The sequence below is a fragment of the Hemitrygon akajei genome, chromosome 11 (assembly GCF_048418815.1).
Source record: "Hemitrygon akajei chromosome 11, sHemAka1.3, whole genome shotgun sequence".
NCBI classification, from domain to species: domain Eukaryota; kingdom Metazoa; phylum Chordata; class Chondrichthyes; order Myliobatiformes; family Dasyatidae; genus Hemitrygon; species Hemitrygon akajei.
Window position 1 is genome coordinate 40,044,599 of NC_133134.1, and position 12,597 is coordinate 40,057,195.

Below are 12,597 nucleotides of genomic sequence, written 5' to 3' on the forward strand. Positions count from 1 at the left end.
GGTTTATTGTCGTTTCACATCTCTAATTTATTGTAATATTTATTTATTAGTCAGGAGTCATAATTAAAGATGCAGGTTAGCTCTTGTTTATCACTATATAACAGGGACCTTCTCTTATTTGTCTACGTTCAAGTGGATTAAAGCTTCCTTGGTGTCAATAGGTATGCACTAAGCTAACTGAATATATTCACATTTCTTTGATTCAATTCATCAGATCCACATCTTCATTGAGTTTTTAAAGCAAAGAAATCCTCAGAATGGCTTACATCTATATAAAGATCCACAATAAAATATTGGAATAAAAATTGGATGGGCAAGGCGAAGTATTGGACTGTGGCAGTACAGCGGCTTCCATAACGTAATCCCAAGAACAATGGACTGCATCACACTAGACCCACCCACACCTGGTTACCATTCCTACCCAGACTTGTCTCTTAGCCATGTAGCTCTTAACTGCTCTATAGCAGTATCACTGCAGCCTCTCTCCAAGGTCAGGTGGGTCATAAATGGCAATTAGGTATGAGGCAGCACAAACTGTGGCTTTGCACATAGAAAGCCCAGGTGGCTTTAGAATAGGCCCCTTTTCCCCACAATGTATGTACAAACTAATCCTCTGTGTCTAAATCCCTTCATTCACTGCCTGTTCATGTGACTGTTTAAATGTGTCTTAAATGTCGACATTATATCTGCCTCCACCACTTCCCCTAGCAATGCATTTCAGGTACCTACCACTCTCCATGTAAAAAAAAACTTGCCTTGCAAATTTCCTTAAAACTTTCCTCTTCTCACCTACGTGCCCTCCGGTATTTGAATAAATATTTCTGATATCTGTTTCCAAATGTCTCTGCGGAATTCAGCCGTACCGTTTTGCCCACTGTATCCCAATGTAACACTGAAGTCTCACTTATTTCAATGGAGATTCTCAGCCTGGAGAAAAATAGTAAGAATTTTATTTAATAATTTTAAATAACTTATTAAATTATATGCAGCGATTTCAAAAAATTTCAGTATCTTTGAAAATCAGCAACCTTTTTTAAAAAAAAGTTGCGAAGCTTTCATAGTCTTAACAAGAGATAAAGCGTGACACTCCACCTTTGACCCCGGACAAAGGCTGCTGCAATATTCTGGAGGTGGGTCTTCGCCTGACCACCACCACTGCTAAGACTCTATTTCATCCTGTTGAATGATCTATTTGATATTAGAGGTCAATTGCATCAGCAGCTGGACCTGGTGGGTGTAAGACAGCTGGTGGTGAGTCCAGACAAGAAGCTGACTCCGTGTCACTTCACCCCAAGCCTGTTGTTGGTATATTATACCAGTGCAAATACAATTGAAATCACATGGAATAAACTGTCTTCATCCAAAGCAGCACTTCTCCATCATTGTGATCAGAGAGCTAAAGATCAGATTTTAAAGATTAGATTCTGAACGATGAGATAATCATAAAAGACGTTTGAAATGAATGAGGTAACATACGTAGAGAAAGAGAAGGTGGAAAGATTTTATCTGTTTATTTTGTGTGCACGATCTGGAAAGTCTGTTAATTCTCTGTATCATGTAGCCCATTTGTTAGCATACTAATACATGGGATTGCCAGAGATGGTAAATGTATTTTATAATGCCTCCTACAACACAAAAATGCTAATGCCCAGATTAAAACAAACTGAATTTGGATCCTTTTCTTTCTACAATTGCCTCATGATTTTCCATCTGGAAAATTTTGTATGTACACATGAAGGATATAGTTAATGCTATATTAACTATATAGCAGTTGAATATATATTCAACTTTAAATGCACTGGCCTAGAAGTTCTGTCACGTAGTGCAAATTTTGTGCGCTACTTGATCGAATTTAATCAAAAACCAATTTGTGTGACAGTTTGGTGATTAAAAAAGCTGACATTACCATCAGATGCCTCTAAAACAATCTTACAAGGCAGGACGATCAATATCAAATGCATTACACTTACTTTGAGAAGGTTTGACCTTTGGGCTGGGGAAGTCTAATCAGTACACAAATAGGATAACTGTACATATACACAGTCATCACAAGCCACTCAGGATCATTGCCCTCATTGAACACCAAAAAATCCACAGACAATGCTTGATTTCAGGCATGCAGTGTAAAAATTCCAGACAAAGATATATATGTAACAGAAATACTTAGTCCAAATTCTTCTGGAGCACACAAGCAATGGCAAGGATGGTGTTTATTCATTTTCATAGATGCTGCCTGACTTGCTGAGTTCCTCCGGCATTTTATGTGTGTTGCAAAGGATACTGAGCTTGAGACAATTAAGACAATAAGCTGTGCTCTCAAACATTGACACATACTGTAAGAGTCCAAAGTGAGTGATTTAGTTGGGATGGAAAGAGAAGCGTGAAGCTGAACCTTTTCTCAGACTGCACTTCTATCAAAAGGAACCAAGTGCTCAGTATGACTTCATTTTCAGAAGCAAATCATATTTGTTCGCAAACGGTTTGATAAAACTTATTCACTACTCTCATCTGGAAGTGAATAGTTGCTTTTTAGAGTGAATGGAGAGATTAGGGAGAGTGCAATTATGCAAAACTTATTTATTTATTGAGATACAGCACGGAATATGCCCCTCCAGCCCTTTGAGCCGCATCACCCAGCAATTCCCTGATTTAACCCTAGCCTAATCACTGGCCAATTTACAATGATCAATTAACCTACCAACTGGTACACCTTTGGACTGTGGGAGGGAACCGGAGTACCCCGAGGAAACCCACTCAGTCATGGGAGAACTTACAAACTCCTTACAGGCAGTGGTGAGAATTGAACCCAGGTCACCACTACTGTAAAGCTCTGTGCTAACCACTACTCTACCATACCTCTCCAACTTGTAGATCTCTGAAGTGGAATCAACCAAAGGAAGCACTTCCCTCTCACCAGGTCCCAGATGGACCCAGGGCAAAAACTGGGCCAGATAAAGTTCATCTGCAGATGGTGACTACTTTTCCAATGCTTGTGATACAGATTTTTGAGAAACATCCACTGAGTGAAAGTCAATCCCTAACACAAAGAACCATTTGACACAACTGTCATTTCTGATGTGATTTGTTGCAGTTTACTTTAATATTTCCATTATCTCTGAGAGTAAAATATGTGTGATACTGAGTCAAGCCCTGCAATTTTCCTTTTTAAGTAGAAATCCTATTCCCTTCTGAAAGTTGTGATTAATTCTGCTGCATTATAAGCAATAATTTACCAAATGAAATAATTTCTCTTTATCTCACTCTGAGATTTTCTCGTTGCCAGTCATCTTAAATCTGTGTCCTCTCAATTACCAGCCACTTGTATACAGTACTTTCCCAGTACAAGCAGTATTTTTGTCCTTTTTGATAACATTAAGAAAGTTTAGAGTTTTGCAACATCTCTATGAAATCTCTGTTTAGTGTTCTCTGCTATGAAGTAAGTGATGCAATAGTTCTACTTCCTCTATAAAAATAAAACTATACCATTACAGGAAAATTCTCTACATTCTTTCCGAAGTTTCAACATCCTTTATAAAATTAGATGTGGTACTCTGAATGAGGTCTGACCATTTGTTTGTAAAGTTTGGGCTTAATTAGTGGAGAAGGCTGGCATTGCTTTCTCAGCTTCAGTACTGACTGTGACCACAGGAAGGTTTGCTGCCCTCACCATCCTTGTTTAGGTAATATACTGTGAGTGATACTCTTGCCTTTGAAGTGTAAATTTGCAAATTCAAGTCCCAAACCAAAGCCTTTAGCAAAATATATTGGCTTGGCACTCCGGTGCAGCAATAAGAAATTGTTTCTATGAACATTAAGCTAAGAGCTGGACTGTCCTCAAAGGTTTATGAAAGGTCATATAACAGTTCTTTCAATTAGATCAGGTGAATTATCCTCGTATCAGGCTAATATTTTCAATCAACGACCATTACTTAAATAGATGATCTGGTTATTATCACATTGCTGCTTTTGGGAAACTGCTACACATAAATTTCCTGTTATGTTACTGACATAATAAAACTGATTTCATTTCAAAAGTAGTTCATTATCTTAAAAGATGAGAACTGCTTTAGGGTATTATAAGGCTGTGAAAGACATTGTGTTAATGCAGCTTTTTCCTCATTCGTTTAACATTATCATAGAGCATTCCTCATAGCAAAGAATTAGAAACAATATTAATAACAAAGAATGACTGACACTATTGGCTGTTTTTCTAAACAGATTCACTGTTGTTGTCTGCTGATCCTAACCAATATTTCTGGGTGTGTCAGGGGGTTGTTAGTGTGGATAACATGGATGATGGTGAAGAGCTGGGTCTCACTGATGTGAGTATTTTAAGGTTAAGCTGGTAATGTATTGTAATTATGTGAATTGGCAACATATCTTCACGGAGAGAGTTGTTATTAGTTGAAAAATATGCTAAAAATCATGTAACATTCATCTAAGGGGTATAAACAATTTGAACTAATTTGAATTTCAAAAGCAACAAGCAATGCTTTTCCCCATTTCTACCCATGTTATTGGTGCCAATGTGCACCACGACCTCAGGCTGCATTCCCCCCACCCCCACCCCGAGAATATTCTGCAGCCGCTCTGGGATATCCTTGACTCTAGCACCTGGGAGGCAATACACCATCCTGCCATCTCTTTTGCTGCTACTGAATTTCCTGCCATCCCCCTAACTATTGAGTCTCATAGCACTATCACTCCACCTGACTTCACCCTTCCCTGCTGAGGTTCAAAGCTGGCGACAGTGCCAATGGCCTGGGCGCTGCTGCTGTGCCCTGATGAGGCATTCCTACCCCACCCCCAGTGATCTCCAAAGCTATGTAATTGTTGTCGAGGAGAATGGTCGCAGGGGAACCCTCCGCTAACTGCTTACTCCTCTTGTTGCTCACTCACCTGCTATCCAAAGCCTGCACTCTGCGTGTGACTACGTCAGGAAAAATCTCATCTGTGAGGTTTTCAGCCTCCCCAGTGGTCCATGTAAGTCAGGAGCTGAGGTCAGATGCATTCCTGTATATGTAGTATTCGGGGAGACCATTGGGTATCCTGCAGTCCCACATTTTACAGGAGGAGAATCCAGCTTCCTCCAACTACCGTCTTGCCTATAAATAAATAAATACATACTACATACACACACACACACACTTTATTATCAACTTTAGCATCATTTAACATTGAAAATAAATGAATTTCCAGAGGAATGCATTCATTTCAGGAAACTAAATCGGTACTTTCTGATGACAAATAGAAGAGTAAAAGAAAACATGGCTGAACTTTGAAAGAAGGTGAAAACAATCAGGCCATACACCATTTTACCACCCTCTCTACTTCTGTTGCTACTTTCAAGGAGCTATGGACTTGCACCACAAGATCCCTCTGTACATCAATGCTCTTAAGTCTGGTCATTTACTCTTGCATTTTACCTCCATAACTCCCATTAAGTCAATGTTTTTTTTCAGTATGTAAATTAATCTGTGTCTAAGAATCTTCTCCTATAATTTCCCTACTGCTGATGTAAAGGTCACAAGAATAGATTATCCCTGTTAAACAAAAAGACAACATTTGCTATTCCTCAGTTTTCTTGGGCCTTGCTTGTATCTAAAGATGATACAAAGATCTTAATAAAGACCCTTGCAATCTCCTTCCTTGCTTCCCTCGGGATTGCCCTTGAATATCAACTTAACCCTCCATGATTTCACATCACCCATGTCCTTCTTGGTGAATGTCAATATGAAGTATTCTTTAAAGACCCCACCCAGGTGTTCTGATCCACACATAAATTCCCTCCTTTGTTTTTGAATGAAACTACTCTTTCCCCAGCTCCCTTCTTGTTCATAATATTGTGTGTAAAGTGCCTTGGGATTTTCCTTAATCCAACTTGGTAAGGAATTTTCATGGCTACTTTTCACCCTTTTCATTTCTTCTTTAAGATCCTTCATGCTTTTTATTCCTCAAGGACCTCCTTCTGATATGTTACACCCATCATTATTATCAGAAAAATGAACACTACTGAAGATCAATGTTTATGATTAAATTTTCCATCGTGCCAATGATGACAGAGGTAGATGCGAAATGACAATGAGGTCTCTTGCAATGCCCACTTGCAATTTTCCTTTAACTGGGAAACTCATTGGCTGGTCCTGGGTCGCAATGACTCGTTTCTGTTAATGCCAGCAAATAAGAGACTGCATGGGCTGCCAAGTGATTTTTTTAAAATCCAGTGCAAGTGTCTTTATCAATCAGGGATAATATTTTTTAAAATGTTCGTTTTCTTTCTAATCACTTTTATCTTAAAGTGGGCACTCAATACTGGCTGTAAAAGCCATGTGCTATTCAGAAGCATTGTCTTTTTAGGGCTTCCAAAAATTTGCACCACATTTTTGAGGTTCCTGCCCATTTGCTAATTGTTCTGATTCAGTGGAGGAATTATCATTCCATAGTGAGTGTTTTCCTTTTAGTAGTAGAGAGTCCTGCAACAGAGAGGATGAGAGAGCAAACTGGGCCAGAGTGGTGTGCTGTAATTAAGAATCCTGTGCTCAAATCTAGTTTAATTTGCCATAACTTATTTTGGATAATCACTCTGAAATAGTCTAATACCCAATAGTATTGGAAACCAGAACTGCAGTTTTAAAGCTTTTTCCTTTTCAGACTAAAATTAAACTAGTAATAACAAAATATATGATGTAAACTCCAGTGACTGTTCGATCACCAGGTTGCCTTTGATGTACTTGGCTTCAATGCTGAAGAGAAACTGAACATCTACAAGCTGACAGGGGCCATTATGCACTTTGGTAACATGAAGTTCAAGCAAAAACCAAGAGATGAACAAGCAGAAGTGGACACTCCAGAAGGTAACTGGCCTTTCAATCGCATTTATTGAGATAAGCATCAAGTAGAAAAAAATGAGGTAACTTATTGCAAAAAACTTAATAGAGATTACCAGAAGAATCCAAACAGCGCACCTGTCTGCCAGCTTTGACAGATGGTGATGCTGGGGGCAGACAGGGGCTGTCATAGGCTCCAGGCTCCAGAGCAGCAGTGGTTCTGGCTCCTAAATACTCCTCTATTACTTTACTCAGGGCCTGGCTGCCACTTGGAATCTTGGCCCTCAGTTCCAGGGAGATCAGGAAATTAGTTTTCTGAATCCTGAGAACACAAGTTCAAGGAAAAAAGTAACGCAGGCCCACTAAAGAAAATTTGCACCCTCCAGTCCACGGTGCATTGCCACTGAGCAGGAGATGAAAATCTTGAGGGTAGAAGGAGCAAGGAACGTGCAAAAAATAATGTCAATTTTCAAAAACACATCATCTTTTGCCATTGTGAGAATGAAGTTTTAGTCCTTTTTTCTATTTCTTGTTGAGCCTGTGATCATTGCAAATGTTATTACAGAATGGTTCAAAAAGCCACTTAATGTGTCATTCAAGCTGTATCGAGCTTTAATAACAAATAAATTTAAAAGTGGAAATATAAATTGTTGGCGTTTCACTGTACAAAGCTGTAATGCTTGTGCCAGAGAAGCAGAAAATTCAGCACATCAGGCGACTTCACTCACTTCCGTCTCTCCTGTATCCAGTGGCGGACAAAGTCGCGCACTTGATGTCTCTCAATTCGGGTGAGCTACAGAAGGGCATCACCAGGCCAAGAGTGAAGGTTGGCAATGAGTTTGTGCAGAAAGGCCAGAACATGGACCAGGTAACCACTAGCACACATCTTCATTTTCATTTGGGTATTTGATTCCTTTCCTTTGAAACAATCTGCTCACCAAAAAAATATCCCTGACATTATTAACAGGAGCAACCTATCTAAATTTAGTTTATTTAATTGGCAGCTTTTCTTCTTCAAAGGTTTGAACTTCTGTTGGGTAGAATTTGTGGACAATAATGGGTCCCCAGTCCCTCACTAAGAACCTTCTTTGTCAGTGCAGAGAATGTACTTGACCATAGCAGATAAACCTGAGCTATCCTCACTCTAGGTCCCTTCAGAGATTATATCATAGTCATTGACAGTTGGAGCGATCACTGATTTTCAGTCCTAAATCCAAAAGTAGTGAGTCCAGTAGAATCATTTTTGTTGTAATCAGGTACCTCAGAACTATCTAGAAATTGACTCTGGGAGCTTTTGGTGTACAGCATTCATTTGGTTAAAGACCTAAAGGTTTAAAAAATCTGAACCTAAAAATCTAAAGACCTCTCCAAATGGGGCACTGAAAAATCACACAGCCTTTACAAGAGTATTTCTGGTCATGCAAAAGAACTGAAATGCACTTTTCATGGGGATTCTGAATGCTATTGACCCAAAAGATGGAAGGCAAGGTGACTTGACTTTGATATACAGACCTGGAGGTTTTGCTGCATTTTCAAGCCCACAGACACTCAGGTAAACTTTAGAACATTGTTACCATGCCAATTGACATCAGTTAAAACTTAAAAATCAACTAGTTCATATAAACTCAACTGAATTTTCAACTCCTCCCCTATATCTCACCTGCTGGATACTGATGGAGTTATGCATAGACCTGAGTAGTTGAAATGGAGAGGGCGGGTGAAGGGGATTAGTTCCTTCCTTTCCTTTCCTGGGCTGATCTGGCCAAGTGGAAGTGTAAATGTAGATGGCCAAAAGTACCCACACTGTACTGTCAGTACTACCTCTAAATTTGTAATTGAACTTGACTTAATGTTGCTGTGTCCTAGTCTGCCAGCTAAGTTTAAGAACTTAATGGTGGCATATCATTCACCACTGACCAATATAACCCCTCCCACCCTAATCTTATTTTCCAACAAGACCTAGAAAAGTCCTAAAAAGGTAAATTTATACATTTTCTTGTGGAGTAGGCAAAGCTGAATTCTAAACCCTTGACTAAAATTTATTGTTAGACTTCCCTTTTCCTGAGACGACTCTGACAGGACTTCTGTGGTGGTGTTCTGCTGGTTTTCATTTTCAGGCATAAGTATAATATGATAAGTATAATAAGTAAGATATAAATCAGGTCATGGAACTAAATAAAAGACCGCCACTGACCAATCGTGCTATACGTTAAAATTGATGTTGGTCCTAAACAGCAAGAATAGACCTTCTTGAAGTAATGGCATGGTTTGTCTGAAGTCTATGAGAGAGTGCCTTTGATGAATGTGATTTTATTTGTGTTCTCTTTCAGTGCTACAATGCAGTTGGTGCATTAGCAAAGGCTGTTTATGACAAAATGTTCAAGTGGATGGTTCTGAGAATCAACAAGACCTTGGATACCAAGTTACAGCGTCAGTACTTCATAGGAGTGCTGGATATTGCTGGCTTTGAGATTTTTGAGGTAGAGTATTACAATGCAACCAACTTGCAATGCTGGTCACCAAGAAGGAAACAATATTCCATTGACATTGATGATCATTAAAGTAGAAGGTTACTCAAGATCTAATGTTATAAATAAGGTGAATCTTTAACTTGATATAGGAGTATGTTGGGCAATTTGTTACAGCGTACAGTCTGTCTAGGGTCAAAAGACACTTAGTATCTTTACACACAACAGAATAAATGGGAGGCAGGACAATTGGCTTTTCAAAGCTGTTTCAGCATGCAGTAGAATCATGGCTGATTGTCTACCTCAACAATTTCTTTTCCCTCTATTCCCTTAATTTTAATTCTTTTGATATTTATACATCAGGGGTTGTTGTGCTGAATATTTTTCACAATAGGGCATCCACTGTCCTCAGGAGATAGGGTATTCCAAAGACTATCAGCCTTCTGAGTAAAGAAATGAACCATTGATATGCGACTGGTTCCCAGTTCTGGTCTTTCCTTTCAGAGAAAAGAGCACCCCAGAATCCACCTGTAAAATTTCTTAAGAATTTAATGTACTTTGCTGTTTCATTAATATCATCTTTTTTTTTTTGGGGGGGGGGGAGTATTTTGGATGCCAGTGATTTGTAACTGTGCTTAGAATCTACCTGCAGCCTCATGGGTGAAAAAGTAAATCTGAAAATGACTCTCAGAGGATAGGAGAATGACAAGTACAAGATTAGCTGAATAGACTGGAAGAAACTGTCAATGGTTCCATTTAATATCAGAAGATGTATATAGTATACATTCTGAAAATCTTACTCTCTGCAGACATCTGCGAACTTTAATTTCTAAATAAATATGTCCATGCTATTCCAGATGTAACAGAAGTTAGAATTGCTAATTAATCTATGGCAGATTGAAAGGAAGCCTTCTTATTTTCCACTGTTCTTATCCTTTCACAGTTCAACAGCTTTGAGCAACTCTGCATCAACTTCACCAATGAGAAACTGCAGCAGTTTTTCAATCACCACATGTTTGTCCTGGAACAAGAAGAATATAAGAAAGAAGGGATTGTTTGGGAGTTTATTGACTTTGGCATGGACCTCCAGGCTTGCATTGAGCTTCTGGAAAAGGTAATTGCATCAAACAAATCATAAAAATCATTACTGCATCAGAAAAATTATCATAAAGGAAAATAGCAAGGATGCTGTGAACAAAGAACAATAAGTTTAAAGAGTAGAGAAATTCAATTTATCGTTGAGGAATTCCACCTGGGAAACAAGTAATGCAGGGATCAGATTGCTGAACCCCAATACAGACAATGCCCTTATAATGGGATAGAGGGAGGAGCTGTGTTCCTACAGAACGATCCACGTCTTGGTTTTCTATAACACACTTTTTATCACATCATTTCTGTAAGAAAAAAAAGTTTATTTCCTATTTCAAACGTTTGCGTGGAGATTGGTGAAATAGTTTGGTGTGTTTCTATTACCAAAAGGGGATAACCTGTGGTTTGCTTGTATGCACCTGCTTTTCATTTTACTCTTGTTTGAAAATTTTACAGGTAAAATCAGTTTATTGCTATTAAGTAAAACTTGGGGGGTTTGGATGTTCTGCCTGTGACTGTGCTTCCTGATTCCTTTCACATCCCAAAGACATGCAGGTGGAAGATTAATTGACCACTGTAAATTGGTCCTTGTGCTTAGGTAATTGGTAAAATCTGGCAGGAGTTAGTAGGAATAAGGAAGAATAAAATGTGTGGAGTGTAGGATTTGTGTTAATGGATGCTTTATGGTTAGTACAGACTTGATAGGCTCAAGGGCCCCTTCCATGCTGGATGATTGTGACAAACCTCTTGAACCAACAATAAGTTTTGGTCCTGGAGAAGACCTTCCCACATCACTAATGCATTTTACACTTTCCAAATCTCAGGCTAGCCATCCTGTTAGCTATCTTGATAGGATTACTAAATGGGTATGAAACACGAGTTTTAAGACACTTGCCAAACCCATTAATGACATGAATGAGAAAATACAAGTTTTTCCACTTCTATTAAATTCTTACCTTACTTTTGAATAATTATTTGATATACATTGTAGTTTATTATAGTGAAAATTCTTCTGTTTGTTTCCAGCCTATGGGCATCTTCTCCATCCTGGAAGAACAATGTGTGTTTCCTAAAGCCACAGATGCAACATTTAAGGCTGCCCTCTATGACAATCATTTGGGCAAGTCCAGTAATTTCTTGAAACCTAAAGGTGGTAAAGGCAAAGCAGAAGCCACCTTTGAGCTTGTCCACTATGCTGGCACAGTGAGTATTACAACATAACAGCCTCTGAAATTACACAGTTTTAAAAGTAAGACTTGATGTTGTGAATGGATGGGAAGTGCATGAGGAGTGTGTACCTGTGCTTATATTAGTAACCTCAAGAATGTTGACAGCAAATCAACTTGGAGGATAAATGTCAAAGAAAACAGAATGGAGTCTAGATTTTGTACACTGATTTGTCAGCAGCTTGTTACATGCTGTTGTTGTCTCTGCACCTCTTCAAATCTACCTAAAATTGAACAAATGGCAATTCATGACAGAGGCAAAAACAATTCTGGCACATACTTGTTTTAGATAAAGCCAGAGGTTTCAGTCAGCTTGTAAATTCTCATTAAAAGAGCTGGCTGCTCACAGGCTGACACAAGATAACTTTGATGACATCCCATGTGTGTTAACACATTAGTTCTGCAAATTCTCAATCAGAAGTCTGCATCACACCAGGATTGTTTCCTTGGGTCTCATAAAGAGCCCTTGGATTTCCCCTTGTCCTGGATTTTCTTTTGTCTCTGCCAGAAACTTTATGGAATATTGAGGTCCACTCCACTTAGGGCCAACTAGAATGTTTTGATGGATTCATGTGGGCAAATAACAAAATTCTTATATTAGAAGCCCAGGGTTAAAATTTCCTGTGTAGTTGGATGGTTTGCCATCTGACATAGTCACTACCTATAGAACTCATCCCCCAACTAGTGTCTCGACTATACTTGTGTATATTTATACATTATACTCAAATAAGTCACGTATTCAAAACATGTTGTGAAATCCTCATATTGGCATATCTATCAGTATCATGTCTGAGAAATTCCTTTCTATTGGAGTAAAATAAGCACTCTGAATTGAAGCTATGTGTAATTGTAACTCTAACTTACCAAACTCCAGCAGCATTCAAGTTTCTCATAACAATAATCTGATTCTGTTGAAGGGTCTTGGCCCAAAATGTCGACTGTTTACTCTTCTCCATAAAGGCTGCCTGGCCTGCTGAGTTCCTCCAG

General features: G+C 38.8%; 1 protein-coding gene across 1 annotated transcript in view; it reads left to right on the forward strand.

Annotated features, from left to right (window-relative positions):
* Nucleotides 1-12,597, forward strand: part of LOC140735511 (myosin-16-like) — a 62,970-nt gene that overhangs the window by 17,101 nt on the left and 33,272 nt on the right. The window contains exons 10-15 of the mRNA XM_073060672.1: nucleotides 4,219-4,322; nucleotides 6,716-6,854; nucleotides 7,577-7,695; nucleotides 9,158-9,307; nucleotides 10,239-10,409; nucleotides 11,411-11,587. Coding sequence (XP_072916773.1) covers nucleotides 4,219-4,322; nucleotides 6,716-6,854; nucleotides 7,577-7,695; nucleotides 9,158-9,307; nucleotides 10,239-10,409; nucleotides 11,411-11,587 — 860 coding nt within the window. The remainder of the gene's footprint in view (nucleotides 1-4,218; nucleotides 4,323-6,715; nucleotides 6,855-7,576; nucleotides 7,696-9,157; nucleotides 9,308-10,238; nucleotides 10,410-11,410; nucleotides 11,588-12,597) is intronic.